This window comes from Ptychodera flava, chromosome 15 (assembly GCF_041260155.1).
Source record: "Ptychodera flava strain L36383 chromosome 15, AS_Pfla_20210202, whole genome shotgun sequence".
In the NCBI taxonomy this organism is placed as follows: Eukaryota; Metazoa; Hemichordata; class Enteropneusta; family Ptychoderidae; genus Ptychodera; species Ptychodera flava.
Genome location: NC_091942.1, coordinates 17628702 through 17644794, shown reverse-complemented (window position 1 = coordinate 17644794; position 16093 = coordinate 17628702). Strand labels below are relative to the sequence as shown.

Sequence of the window (16093 nt, the reverse complement as noted above, 5' to 3'; positions counted from 1 at the left end):
GTGTGATAATACTGAAATGGCATCATGCGTTTACATGTATTGTAAAATCTTTGAAGTTTCAGTATTCTATAGCCAATAGGCGCTTGCTCTTACCCCGTCGGTCACTGGCTGGTGGACTCGACAGTATATGACAGAAGATTACGTTCATTGGATGTACACTACAAATCTACGCAGTCATGTTGTTTGAAAAAATTGTGAATATGTATACGTGCACGGGATTTACATTAGCGTAAATATGTTATAGATTCAGATTTAATGAAAAGCTGACATCATCAGGAATATGAGTGTACATGTTTAGGAAATGTTGTCGACTGTCAAAAGCAGGCATTCAGATCAAGGACACACTCATTAAAGAATGAAATACTGTCATATTTTAAAGAAATGCGACATTTCATATGTGCATATGTGCGTTAACGTCAAAACATGTATCTCGTGAATAATACATAATTTCCAGATGTTTCTAGTTAAAACAAAGTCTCTGCTATTCTGTCATGAAGAATCCTTAACGTACACGAAATATATATCACACTACGATGACTTTAAGATATATCTATAGGCTACCACTTGTAAGCTGACTTTCGTATCATTCCAAACCCTATCATAAACCAGTATTAAATGCGTTGTCGAAGTAGGCAAAGCGTATTTATGACTGAAATATGCTGAAATACATATTGAAGGGTTTACGCACTTATTTGAGCTCACTTTCGGGTACATAAATGGGGATTTTCATCCTGTGTAAGCTTAAAACACGATTGAAACTACTTTCGGATGATTGGATTTTCATATTTTTCAAATTTCTCAAAAGCGTTAAGTGCAATTTAGCTGAATATTGCAATATTGCAAATTACTCATAAAAACAAGACTTAGTGTGTAATGTATAAAGAAAAGCAGATTAGATTATATTAGTAGATTAAGTCGGCATTACTTCACCATCCAATTATCCCAAATTAGTTCCAATCGTGTTTTAATTGGCATTGAGAAACAAAGTACTTCTTATTTACCGATATTTGAAAATCAAAATGGCCGCCTTCCCTGTGTTAACCCTACAGGGAAAAATAAATTTTCGATTTTCGAAAAACTAAGACAGTGGAGGTATTTCCTATCCCAAGAGCTTTAAAATGAGCTCCACTAGAGGTAAATAAAAAAGAATTGTGAACATTGGATATTCCGAATAAATATATCCAAGGCGCATTTTACTTTAAACGTCATTGCGACAGCTAGGAGACTAAACGAACCCACAAAAAGGGAAGAGATGGTAGGGTGTCCTCTTCCGCGGTTGAAAATTAGCAATGTACAGATCAGAAAATTGTATCCTTAGTGAACTCAAAAGCCAACTGGATTCACAGTATTGTATAAGTTACTGAAAAAATAAACATGCATACACAAATGCGTCACTCTTAAGATATTACGAGCCTCGGATCCACGAATGTCAAATCTGCAACACGGAAGGCTATCCATCATGAAAGTATTAAGGCTGCTATCATGCCTTATATACAACAATAGCTGACTAGTCCTCGTCTCATACGAGAAACATACACCAGAATCGGGTTACATTGCGGCCAGTCAATATTGCAATTTATTCACTCAAATAGAAATAAAAATTAGGCTAATGATCACTTTTTAAACATTTCATCGTGTTGACCAAGCGTTGCCATTTATTTCTAGGGGATTCCCTTGTCTGCGAGCGCAGTCACGCGACCCGTCAGCTCCTGATAGGGTTAGTGTTTGAAGATTCCACGTTTCTCAACTGTTGTGTCTTATGCTATCAAAGTTTCAAATATGAATTCTGTACAGGTCAGTCCTTGCATACGCGATCTTTTCTCATACTTTGATAGTCTTTTCCTGGCAACGTTTTGAAGTTTTGATCATGTTCGTTCATTGATCATTTTTCCCCATAGAGGTAAAATAGGGATGGCGGCAATTTTTGGTTTCAAATGTACGTAATTGTTAAGCAATTTGTTTCTCTGGTACCAAACTTTGCAAAGTGACTACTGAAGTTTGTTCTTAATTTGGTTGGAGTATGGTTTAAAGTTTTCTTGAAGAAGGTTTCAGCAAAAGTTCGAGGGGCATACTACCTTAACGTAATAAACACTTTAGAACTCAAATTTGTAAATATTTGCTCATACTTTGTTCAACTTTGCTCAAGGATATTTTAAACATAATTTGTCTTTTACTTGTAAATATCAAATAACAGGGTCGTTGGCCAATGTTTTGGCAACTTTAAGCAAATGTCGCCTCAAATGTTACGAATTAAAGATAAAATGGCGACCATTCCTGGAGAAAGCTTTTACGATTAAAGCAAAGGAGACTGTAAAAAGTCAATGTTGTCTTCAAGTTTTACATTGGATGATCATAAGTTGTAGAACAGTGAAGAAATATTCTATTTTATTCTTTCTTATTAAGGTAGTATGCGCCTCGAAAGTGAAAGACTTAAACTTTTGCTCAAACTTTCCTTCAGGATTCTTTCAGCTATTGTCTTTCAAAATCAAGAATAAAAGTTGGGGGTCACTGTGCAAATTTTGGTACTAGAGAAACAAATAACCCAAAATTTACTGATATTTAAAATTCAAAATGGCCGCCATCCCTGTGTTAACTTAATGGGGAAATATATATTTTTCGAATTTTGTAAAACTAAGCCCGTGAAAAGTTTTCTTGTACCAAGAGCTTTAAAATGAGACCCCACAGGTGACATATCAGAAAAGATTTTCCTCGTAGTGTTGACGCAAGGGTGGCGGCTATTTTGTAACATTTGAGAGACCGAATATCTATGAATCAATGCTATTATATACCCTTTAAAGTCGACTGTGCATCTTCAGACGGAAATAACTTTTCCAATCTTAACCTCTGGCGCGACACCAAGGGCTGACCCCTATATGATATGAGGTGTTTCATAACCTGTCTCTTTTATTTTGTTGAAAATACTACAGGACGAAGAGAGATAACATTCTACTGTATCTTGCGTTTGTTACTAGACGACGTCAATAAGTTTATTCTTTGATGCATTGGTTAAAATAGATCAGTCGCCTTTCGAATGCACTCAGTTTGCTTTCAATCTCTTATTAATGCTCTGAATGTGACGAGAGAAGAGTATTGTCTGGATCGTATTACTTTTAGTAACCGAAGCTGACACACAAGGATGTTGATTGTAGCATTACTTTGAATTTTATTCATAGATTGCAACGTGACACTCCACGTCTCAAATTCTAAGTTCTAAGTGTACATTCGCTACTAAAAGTTATACACTCTTCTAAACTTACATAATTACAAAATTATCATCATTATACAATATTCATCACGTGGAAATTTCCTGCCAGTCTTCGATTGTTTCTTAAGATCAAACAAGATCACACCATGGAATATCCCGTTCTCGATTGTTCTCATTGAAATCTTCACCAATAATGAATTATTATGACGCTATCTCCTATCTCCTTCTTGTACGATCTTGAACCAACCTATACACGCCTTGGCCACGTGGGGGACGCTTCGAGATAAAATCTCTACAAGGAAAGCCTTACTATTCAACAAATCACTCCATAAAAAGTCTCCCTGGAACAGGAATGAACACCGTCAAACACGGATGTAAACGACAAGACACGTCGAGGATCACTAAAATCCGAGTTCAAATTCATCATTACGCAGAGAAGCGACTCCTAGAGACTATTCCAAGTAATCCAATACTAGAATAAAGCTCCATCCAAGTCATTGCTTCCTGACAGAAGCACATCAAGCTATGCAAAGGACTCTTTCTCCCTAAGATTTTTTTAAGTCAACAGTCAATTTAAATTCCGATAAAGTCCGATAAAACATCCCACACCTTGACTCTGATAACAATTGAATTCACATTGTGAAACTATCAATTCCATGCATGCATTGCGGCAAGACATGAGATTAAAAAATACAACTACTGTCTATAAAAAGAGATAGTGTGCAGTGGGTAGTATAATAGTACGGTATCATGATTTCGGTTGTCGTCAGAGACGGTTCATCTGTTCTACCCATAATGCCTTATTCGTCTTCGCTATCTTCAATGATGTATTCTTCATCATTGACTTGTTTAATGGCCTTCAGGATTGATTTTGCCAGAGCAGAGCGTTCGTTATCTTTGCCTGGAGAATATAACAGATAAATTTCCGTCTTTAAGCCCTTTAAAACGTTATTGTCAACCAAGAAGTGTCATTCACAAGGCGAAAGTCTCGACGGAGGTCAATAGGTAGAAGGTTTACACCGACCTCACTGATAACACATTGAAGACACGCTTCGCTAAGCACATTCGTTTATCAAGAACAAGGACCAGGTATTTGACGTATCATGGTCAATTATTGACAGAGTATCGAATTATTCTAATATAAGCAAGCGATGTAATCTAATCTTTGTATAACACAATATAATATAATAATGAATGTAAATTAAAAAATCTACCCATCATCAATGCTGATAAATCTACGCTGTTAAACAAACGCGCTGAGTTGGTTTCAAAATGTCGCCACAAAGACAAATATATTATCAAATTTCAACACCACATACAAACACATAGTATAATGGTCCCAACTATATAAATGAGTGTGGAGAGCTAAGGATGATTTAGTTCCGTCTATCTGTCTGAGGATTGCAGGATGCATGAAACATAAGTAACTGATAGTATTACTTTTTACTTGAAGTATTTTGTTGATATTTATCGAAATTGTCCTCAAATTTCTGTGTCGCTCTGAGCAAACAAAAATCAAAGCAAAACGACCGCCATATGGCCATATAAGATCATATCATAACAAACTGACGTGCATCTGTATGTATTGGCATAAGGGTAGAAGGAGAATCAAGACCTGCAACATTATGACACTCCCATCTTGTAATAAAGGTCTAAAGTGCTGCGTGCAACAGACAACTTATGAGTCAGCTTCAGTCACTAAAAACATTACTATCCAGACTGATAACTCAAATTCCCCAAGGCACAACCGTAACAATTAACTGAAATGTGTCTAAGCATGTCTTAGCTTTTGCTTGAGACCAGGGCTTGAGACTGACAAAAATTCAAACTAAATTGTCATTAGGCATCTTCGATTGTATCGCGAAATGTGTTAATGCACAGCTGCATGCCAAAGTACAATGTCCTTGTGCCAAGCTTGAATGAAATCGGTCCAGTCGTGTCTGAGTAACGGCTCTGAAAGGACAAATATTCAAGCAAAAATGTACCTCCCCCCTGCCCATAACGGACGAAACCATAGTTTGCATGACAAAATGTACGAGGCGGCGCCGAGTACATCATGGAGTACAAAGTTTGCTTGGGTTCATTATGGTGGGCTTGGAGTAGATTATTGATATTCTTTCATATTTTTGGCGCTGCAAGTGAATTTGTAGATGTAGAAAACATCTAGGGCCGCAATGCTGGATAATCATATACATTATATCAGTCATAATCTGAGGATATGACGTCACAAAATTCACCGGTATTGACAAAGCTGTATGATTTTTAAAATGGCGGCAAGCCTGCCATATCGAATCGTACTGCGATATTAATCTTCATGGTACAATGTTCTTCGGCCAAGTTTGATTGAAATCGGTCCAATTATGTCAGAACACTAGCTCCAGACTGTAAAGCTTAAAACAAAATGGCCACCGATCACATACTGAACCGTGACGTAAAACAAATTACAATGCCCATATAAGTCATAGTACACTATATACTTTCTTCGTGTCAATTTTTAATGAAATATACTGACTTTGAACGAAATCAGTCAGGGCATGTGGTAATCATAGCTCTTTGCATAAAATGGCCGCCTGGTGGCCATATTCTATCGAATGACAAAATAAATCGACGTTCATATGCATACCATAGTGTGTTGTTAATATATCAAGATTCAGACAATTTGAAATCGGTCCAGTTATGTCCGAGAAACAGTTCCTGATAGATGGACAGAAAGATAGACGGAACCCAATCCATAACACTTTTCCGTACGCAAAACAATTCACATGGCATTTTTAAGGACAAGGGTGGCTCTTGACGTATGTACCACTTACCAGATATAGGAACCAGCACACATCGTCTGCTGCATTCTGGAGCTTTATCTAAGATTTGCTGAAGTGTTCGCATGAATATCTGAACCTGTCGGTGTCTATCTTGGGCACTCAAGCCAGCCTCGGGAATGTTCGACATCTGGCGCAGCGAAACCACGGGCGTCGCATATTCCAAAATGCAGTAATGAGCCTGTCGATACAACAATTATAGACTTGGTTCAAGTCGGTGAATTTTAAAAAAATAAAATCATTTATAATAGTTTCTCTTGTGTCTCTCCTATTTCGTACAAACCTATCCGGACTTTGGCAGCTCACGCCAGGTTTTCCCAGCGATTGAATGCGTCACGTTTGAGTCTGCGCAGTAGTGAGTTAGTTTCTGCCGGATTTGATTTGATTTGATTCCGGGTGAAACTCCGCTGTATAGCGTTCACTCCACTCATCGCGTTCACCCTTCTCATCGCGTCCACTCACGCGCGCGTTTCACATGAAAGCAAAATACAAATCATTGCGTTCACTCCACTCAAACATTCACAAATCACAGACTTGAACCAAGTCTACAACAATTGTTACATGGTCAACAAGCTGGCCCACATCGGCTGCGTAGATGTAGAAATCGTATATCCAAGATCTATAATTTCCGCTTTTGAGGTACCAACAGATGCATACGTCATAGGGCACTGCGATCGACGTGCATATACGGCATGGTCTTCCTATTTATCTCCCACTACCAAAATATTTGAAGATAATATTTTACATGGTATTATCCGCTTTATTGACATCCTGCCCTGCAAAACATGTTCACAATCAAAACACTTCTACACACCGCCCTGATGTTAGATGCCATCTGTATGGTGGGGAGTGTAACATTAAAGGAGTAGGTCAGCAAGGAGTTGGTAGCCTATACAAAGATCGTACACTTCAACTAAGGTTGTCGAATTGATCATGTGGGTAAAGGGGCAATATTTGATTAGTAGGCTGATAAAAATCAAATCCTGCTCCGGCTGGATGAGTTATCGAGTTTTAATAAAGATTAATATTAATAATGGAAGCAACGGTCGTCATGTCTTATTGATATCATCACAAGCTGCATTATTTTGAGCAATACCATACCCACCAAAATGCATACAACTTTGACGATGTGGTAACTGTTTAAGTATAGTAATACCGTGCTGTCGTTGCTGGAATATGAATTGCCAATCACAAAATTTTCTCGTCGAATACACTGTTCTAGTTTGAGAAGTATCAATAGTTTTTACTGAAATGTACCAACAACAGACTTGCATGCCATATTCTGTGTTTTGGGCTATCAGTGCTGCGTGCTTCAGGAAGTGCTTCAGAAAGTGAAAGGAAAGAGAAAACTAGAGAAAAAGTGAAAAATGTTAAACAGTATGAAACGTCATGTCTAGTATCCTCTTTGCCGTCTAACATCCTCTATCACCGTTCTTTTCCCCATCATGGTAAACTTACAAATCCGGTATCGCCAGTGACTTGGATACACTGAGTTGGTATACGGTCGTTTCTTTACTCCTGCACGGTCTGCTTCCAAAGGCGGGAGCTTCTCCTCGTATTTGACGCCCGGGTAATCCTCTTGCAAGTTGTCGTGCCCCGGAACGTCACAACACTCGGGAATCACTATAAACAGCTTGGCGAGGAGACGACCACCTTTCATTTCGTCATTCCATTTTGACTTAGCGATTGTGTTCTCTAACTCTATAAAAGGCCAAAAAATCAATAAATGGTTAGATCAATAGTTATCAATAGGGTTTTCTGTATCTTGCGTTCAGTTTGATACCGCAGGATGCTGAAAATTCTTGAATTGTAGATTTTTTGTTCTGAACAGAAAACGGCCGACTGTGTCATGTTCCATCTTCAATGGTGACTTTGTAAACTTTTGGTGCAAGGATCGAAAGATATACAAATTAGAATCTAGGAGAAGGGTGCGAAAATGTGATAACAGCTAATTTCTGATATACTCGTATTTAGAATTTATGGAGTTGATTGTATTATTTTGATGATTGTTTATAATAATTCGAAATGTGTCGTTTTTACCTGGAAGTATAATTTTCAGGTATCCCAAATAGTAAGACCATGCCAGACCATGGGCCACGTTCAGATTATCTTTTTCGCTTAACTCACTGATTTCCACGTCCGATAGAGTCTGAAAAAGGAGAAAGTAAGTACATGAAACCAACGAACCAAAGCACCTTTAAGATGTTCTTCTTGTACACTTTGTTGAAACGCCAGTATTTTAAATATGTTTACACATCATATTACAGTAGCTCATTCACCAATTATTTGTACTCTCTTATTGCTACTGGTGACTACTTCTGAAAATTGACATGTTTCATGAAATAAAACTAGGTTTTATAGCGCTTGAAAGACATAATGATTGTAACATGGCCTAAAATGACGGCTGTGTCCAGTCGATGCGTTTTCGCTTACAACTTGTAGGAACTAACATATACGTAGTGCATGATCAAAGATTGCGAATAATTTTTGATATGTGTGGTTTGACTTGGACCGCGGCAGTGATCATCTTAACTGCTTTCACAGATGTGATGTTCGCTTCTGTAAAATTGTGGTGTCTGAAAAAGCGCAATTGTCTCTTTTTTCTAATGCCATCCCCTATAATCTCTTGTCCATTCCTACGCTACCGCAAGGTAACTGTGACTTGTCTTGTGTCTGTTTGTCTATAATGCAACGCCTTCTTGGAAACCATTTGATAAAATCCTTACATACCTTGAGGCTGAAGAAGACATTGATGAGACAAGCCACTGCCATATTTGCCAAGATGAGATCTCCGTAGCGACAGAAGTACTGAGACAGCAATTGGTTGGCATACACCCATAAACCGACAACGCAGATAATGGCTATACTCGTTATCACCAGAAGAGACTGGTAGTGTCGAACTCTGAAGGTCGCCTTGATAACTTTCGTTAACTTACCATCGTATCGTTCACGCCGGTGACGTCGTTCCTCCATCAGTAAACACAGTCGTCGAATAGCTTCGCTCAGGATCAAAGTTATCACTGCGACTGGACAAATGAAAAGAAAACTGCTCATCGTAGCAGAAATTTCATCTGTCTCCTAGACCATTCGTCCAGGCTGTCTGGAGTGCAGTACGATTTATTGATCACGGCCAGCATGAGGAGCAACACCGCGAAAACAATAGACGTTCCCTTCACCCAAGCACTGCCTCGTCTTCGAGGTATTGGTCCGAAGCCCCTGTTCTCCTCCCTTGCCATGGCCACAGTACACTGACGCCGATTGGACTGGCAACTGAACGACGCCTAGTTATATTAACTCGATCCGTTTCGATGACACCTGGGGATATTTTAGAGAGAAATTGGGAAACCGTCATTATTTACTGAAGAATTCGTCCAAAAGTCCGGAAAATTCCAGTTAGACTTCTTATCATATGCGAAAGAACTATACGATTTAATTAGTGGTATTTGATAGTCCTACGTAATATATCTCACCAACCTGGTAATATCTATATAACTTGAATCATTGTTGAGCCACTTATAATGTCCTAATATCATTGTCATGACCTGTGATTACGTTCGTAATTTATATTACCGTGAAGACAGTATGATTTAAACATGCTTAATTCGATTAGGGGCGATATAAGAGAAGCCATGTTTTTTGGCAGTAAAAAATTGGCCGACTAGCGGAAAATACAGTACTCGTTAAAATAAAGAGCAAAGTTAAAACAAATACAGTAAAATACTAACCGACCAGCGGGAGATAAAACACTTGCAAAGCAGAGACTAAAATGCGCAGTCTCTGCTTTGCAAGTGTTTTATCTCCCGCTGGTCGGTTAGTATTTTACTGTATTTGTTTTAACTTTGCTCTTTATTTTAACGAGTACTGTATTTTCCGCTAGTCGGCCAATTTTTTACTGTATTCCTTCACACTTGCTGCAGTTTTATCCCTCTGTTGAGGTCATTTGTAATTTTTATGTTTTTTGGCACACTGTTTACAGGAAAATGCTGAAAAGTGGACCATAAATAGGCCCTCTTCAACATCTGGTTTTAAGCTGTGCCAGTAGCATGTGACAGTGGTTTTCTGACGAGGTTTCGTTTTGCCTTTTAAAGGTAGTATGCGCCTCGAAAGTGAAAGACTTTCCTCAAAGAATATTTCAACCATTCTCTTTCAAAATCAAGAATAAAAATCAGGGGTCACCGTACAAATTTTGGAATTAGAGAAACAAATTACTCAAGATTTACCAATATTTGAAATTCAAAATGGCCGCCATCCCTGTGTTAACTCTATAGAGAATAACTAAAATTTTCGATTTTCGAAAATCTAAGCACGTGGAAAGTTTTCTTACATCAAGAGCTCTAAAATGAACCTCACAAGTGGTAGATCAGAAAAAGATTGAAAAAGTTTGAGAGTCTGAATATCTGTCCCCGAGGAGCGTTCTACCTTAAAGGTCTGATTTTGACTTTCATGTGATATGCAGACCTGAACTGTTACTTTTGAGGTTAACTATATGTGCCGCAACTCTCTCCACCTACGCTCTGGGTTTTACTTGTTGATATCTCAAATCTGTTTGTTGCGAACAGTTTTCATACGTAGTCGAGCCTTAAAGGTATACAGTCATCTGTCATCTAAAAAAGTGCCCATACATGGTCGAAGGGGCGTTCCTTGGTGTTCAAAATGCCACGTGAGGGCGCTGTTTTTAAAAAGTGGCCACCCGCTTAAAATATTGGTTACATTTTCTCTTTCCATCATGGTAACTGTGGCAAAATTGGAACAGGTGACAGTATACCTTTAATGAGACATCGGAGGCACCACGGTACCGTAATACGCGCTCGTAGAATTGAGATAGATGGCTTTTTAATGGAAACACAGCGCGCATTGCAACTGTGATATCGGCCCTCTTCCAGAAAGAACTGCATTTTTTGTTCATTACAACCTATATGCTTGCCTTGGGAAAACTGGCTTTTTAATGGTAATGTAATTGAAGTGGTTTCTTATTACAAATATCTAGGACTTCTTCTTTCGTCACAAAACACATGGTCCAAAGCAGTTTATACTCTAGCTCAGCAAGCCCGTAAGGCTTTAAATGTACTGTCAGTTGCAAGATGGAGGCTTTCTCACTTTGATGTTAATGTACATTTTAAGATCTTTGATGCAACAATTTTACCAGTTTTGTGTTATGGTGCTGAAATCTGGGGATTCCAATATTATGATGCCCTGGAAAAAGTTCAAAGAAGTTGGTGTAGGAAATTACTAGGATTACACCACTCTACAGCAAAGGAAGCGGTAATGGGAGAATGTGGTCGTTTCCCTATTTACTATCATACCCTCAGTCGTTGTATAAGGTATTGGATAAAACTTTTAGAAATGCCCAATAATAGGGTTCCAAAAAATGCATATCTGATGTTATGTAATCTTGACAATATTGGTAGAACTACCTGGGCTACTTCCATAAAAAATATTTTGCTTTCGTTTGGATTTGGTTTCGCATGGATCTCCCAGGAAGTAGGTAATACGAAAGTATTTTTGTCAATGTTTGAACTTAGAGTCAAAGACACATTAAGACAACAGTGGATGGAAAATTTGGCTCAAAGGCCAAAACTGCGTACATATATTCATTTCAAGAGCATTCTAGAACCTGAAAGATATCTTTACGTCCAATGTAATCACAGAGCCATTCAAATGTTAGCATGTCTTCGTTGTTCTGCGCTTCCTCTAGCGATAGAGGAAGGCAGAAGAGATGGTGTTGCTTCTACAAATAGGTATTGTACAATTTGTAATACAGAAACTGTCGAAGACGAATACCATTTTATTGTAATATGTCCTCTATACAACAACCTGAGATTGAAATACTTACCTACAGACCTATTTTTGGAACCAAACTTTCAGAAATTTATTAATGCTATGAAATCAAATGAATCAGATGTTATGCTCAGTCTGTGTAATTTTGTTTACAGAGCTCTTAAACTTAGAGAAAGAGCTAGTGGAATTGCTGAAATTTGCTGACATGTTATCAAGTCAAACCTGTTTTAAATTAAATCTTTGTATGCAATTACAAAGTATATACTGACATGTTATTCCTGTACTTATCACATCTTTGTAGCTTACATTTATTTGTATTTTAATACTTAATTTATCCCCTTTGTATATGGGCCGGTGGACTTGGAATGCAAATAAAACCTAACCTAACCTTCTTGTGTAATTTATATTTATACTCGCTGTATTCTAACGACATGCTATCTCGTAATACAAAGAATTATAGATTCTGCAAACTTAGGGAGCGTTCAGTTATTATTGCCGGGGGTGGGCCGACAAAGTCTTCCTGTGCATCAGTCAAAATAAGTGAACCCCCATACTCATTGCACCAAAACATTGATGACCCCCCTTTTAAGATGACAACATATTTATGGACGCCCCGTCCCCCCAACTATACAATCCCAATATATTTTTTGTTAAAAGTCTATTTCATATTTCTGACATGACCCAGTACCAAATACAACAGATTTAATAGCAAATCATTGCCCTTTTTATCATGTCTAGCTACAACATTCGCAGAATTTGATCACATTGGCTACGACACTTTCTGTATAAACCTTAGGGTACGGGGTAAGTTTTGATCATATGTCATGAAAACTATACAAGATATTTAGGGTTTATTACACGAAGTTTGGGCGATACCGCGTCGTATTCGAGTGATGTGTCCGTATTTTGACGAGTTGCGCAGAATACGAGAATACGACGCGGTATCGCCAAAACTTCGTGTAATAACCCCTTTATCATACATGCATGCTTTGGTTATGACTGTTTTCCTACGGACGTTCCGAAATTAGCGACGAAATTAACTGAAATCGACCTTGCTTTCTACTCGCTGTACTCACAAAAAATTGGTTGCTGAGGAGTGATGACAACCGTATCACTTCTTGATATTATTCCGCTGTTGGGCCATTCCACTTCAAGGGAGGGTTTATGGAACACTTTTAAAGCCACCAATTTAAACATTAAGATGTCGACACAGGTTTTCAAAATTTGACGAAGATTTAGGTTGAGCTTAAAATGGCGGTGGACTCATTTTTACTTCATCAAACTCTTAATTTGCATATTTAGTGAACTTTTGAAATAAGGGATATTTATTTGAATTGACTTGACCAAAATTGATAAAACTTGCTTTGTACATTAAACATACTATGATATAGCATAGTTGAAAGTCATTAAGCATTTTTACTTGAGTCAAATCCTTATTTACATATTTAATAAACTTTCCTAATTAGATATATATCTGAATTGATTTGACCAAAGTTGATGAAATTTGCTATGTACATCGAAGATACTATGATATAACATTACTGAAAATCATTAAACAGTTTTACTTAATAGTCAATTCCTTATTTGCAAATTTAATGAGCTTTCTTATTAAGGATATTTATTTGTCTTGACTAGACCAAAGTTCACGAATTGCTTTGTACATTAAAGATAGTATGATACGACATTATTGAAAGTCATTTAACATTTTTACTTCAGCCAATTCCTAATTTGCATATTTTAATGAACTTTCCTGATTGGGGATATATACATGGATTTAGAATTAATCTGTGGTGAATATTTTTCATTATGTCGATCATAACACTTTCATTGAAGTTGCAAACATGTGGCAAACGTTCAAATTTAAACATAACTGCAATATATAATGAAACACGTGAGCATTTTCAGTTAATATCTGGTTTTTGTATAGCAACAGTTCTGTCGCTTGACTTTTAGTGCAGCAGTGTACAGTTTTGACAGCTCAATATAACAGTGACATTTGACGCGGTTGGTCTGAATTGACGCAAGCGAGGATAAGAAACAAACTATATATTTTTCTAGGACTAAACATGAGTTTCTTAGCTCACGTGTTCACACGTGGGCTAATGTCATAGCGATGTCTGTCTGTCTGTCCGTGTGTGTGTGTGTGTGTGTGTGTGTGTGTGTGTGTGTCTGTCTGTCTGTCTGTCTGTCTGTCTGTTTACACGATAACTCGAAAACGCCTGAACAGATTCAGGTCAGATTTGGTACACAGGTACCATATGCTACTTGCAAGAACTGATTAGATTTTGGTAAGTGTGGCTTGCATATTAATGAAGTTATGCAATATCATTTTTTCCATACAATGGTTTCCCTATGGAGACGGTAATGACAGTGTAGACATATATCAGAAAATACTGCACAAAATTTCACGAAACTTTCACAGCTGACCATCTCAGAACATTTTGATGATACTGTGAGTGTCATGTCCATTATCTTCTCATTTGCATATTTAACGAACTTTTGTTATTAGTGACATAACTCTGAAATTCTTGCACCAAACTTGATGATACGTGCAACAAATATTGATATATCTAATTATACTTAGAAGCATTGGGCAGTGTTAAGTTAATAAATAGCTCGTTTGCATATTTTATGAAGTTTTATAATTAGTCATAGAACTCCGATATAACTGCATCAAATTTAATGAATTCTGCTGCAGATACTGATCTGACTGATATCTAACTGTGGTGTAAAGCACTTAGTAGTGTCACTCAAGTTAATTAAGGGTTCATTTGCATATTTAATGAAATTTGTAATTAGGTATAACTCTAAAATTACAGCGCCCAAGTCAGTGAAATCTGGTACAGATATTGACCTGATAAATATCTAATTGTGCTGACAAGCATTTGGCAGTATAAAGTTAAAAAATAGCTCATTTGCATATTTTATGAAGTTTTGTAATTAGTTATATAACTCCTAAATAACTGCACCAAATGTGATGAAATCTGCTGCAGATACTGATCCAACAGATATATAATTGTGGTGTAAAGCATTTAGTTATGTGGAGTTAATTAAGGGTTCATTTGGATATTTAAACATATTTAAACTTTGTAATTATCGTATTCCTCCGTTTATAAGACCCTCAGGATTATTTCATCATCTTAATTGGCTGTTAGTTCGTTTATAAAACCCCCAGGGGGTACACCCGAATTCTGACTGGAACATTAGAGCCATTGTCATGTAATGAGACAAGGATATCCACAACACCTACGCTGCTTATCAAAGTCACAAACAAGTGTCAAAGTGAAGTATCAAACCTCACACACACGCACACTATTGTTGGGGTTTGCAACATGTCAATCGGGAACAGTTGTATCATTTTCTGGTGATAAAACTACACTTGGATTTCACTACCTAAATGAACATTAAAAGAGTATGATTTTTTAGCGTCTCTGTCTAGTACAATGTCGTCTTTCCGTTACTGTCATTTTGGCTACAATCAAAAAAAGCAGATTTTTCAACATCTGATTAAGTACGAATCGTACATTTCGATGCAATTTGGCTACCATAAGTGAACATTTACATGTAGGACTTGTCGATCAAGTACGATTCGCTCGGTATCCGTGCTGCATCTCGCTTCAAACTTTCAACTTTGCAACCATCTTGAACAACGGCTACAGCATTTCGATCGTGTATGTTGTCTGCATCTCGGCGAAGTTCATACGGCAAAGCAAGTTCTAGCTGATTGCTACGGTAGTAAGGCATACCGACAGCGAAAATGTTTTTAGTAAATACTTTTTTCTTGCCCATGACGATCGTGCACTCTCTTATGACTTGTCAGAAAATAAAGTCTACGATAAATCGACGCATTTTTATAGGATCTTGTGACGATGTCGGGAAATCCTTTTGTCGCCGTTATCAATAGAAAATTCAGGACGTGTGAATGACACGAGCTTTGAACTTGCTTCGTTCAACTTTTACACTTTTATTTTCATACTACTGAGGCAAAAGACTACAGCACATGAAACAGTTGTTCTTTGAATGGTGTGCTCTTAAAGATTTTTTCAACAGCTTTCTATCAGGTAAGGTATCTTTTGTGATCATTGTGAATAGCTGCACGTTTTCTCTTACATTCAAATTTACCATTTAAGAAAAAAGATTTTTTAAACAGATTTCTATCACGTAAATTTTCTTTTGTGATCATTGCGAAGAGCTGCAAGTTTTCCCTTACGTTCAACTTTACCGTATAAAAACCAATGAAAATAGAAATATCATTGGTATCGTAAAGTCTTTCAAAAAGACTAGATGACGATAT

General features: G+C 37.4%; 2 protein-coding genes across 2 annotated transcripts in view; both read right to left on the bottom strand.

Moving 5' to 3' along the window:
- Nucleotides 1-3139: 3139 nt before the first annotated feature.
- Nucleotides 3140-8875, bottom strand: LOC139152262 (stimulator of interferon genes protein-like). The gene is made up of 5 exons (XM_070725403.1): nt 8752-8875; nt 8062-8170; nt 7439-7722; nt 6016-6202; nt 3140-4106 (listed from the first exon to the last, which is right to left on the bottom strand). The coding sequence occupies exons 1-5, from the start codon at nt 8791-8793 to the stop codon at nt 4006-4008; spliced, it is 723 nt and encodes a 240-aa protein (XP_070581504.1). The 5' UTR covers nt 8794-8875; the 3' UTR covers nt 3140-4005.
- Nucleotides 8876-8962: 87 nt separating this feature from the next.
- Nucleotides 8963-16093, bottom strand: part of LOC139151376 (stimulator of interferon genes protein 3-like) — a 32275-nt gene continuing 25144 nt past the window's right edge. Inside the window, exon 7 of the mRNA XM_070724144.1 lies at nt 8963-9336. The gene's annotated coding sequence lies outside the window, so the exon portion shown is untranslated. The remainder of the gene's footprint in view (nt 9337-16093) is intronic.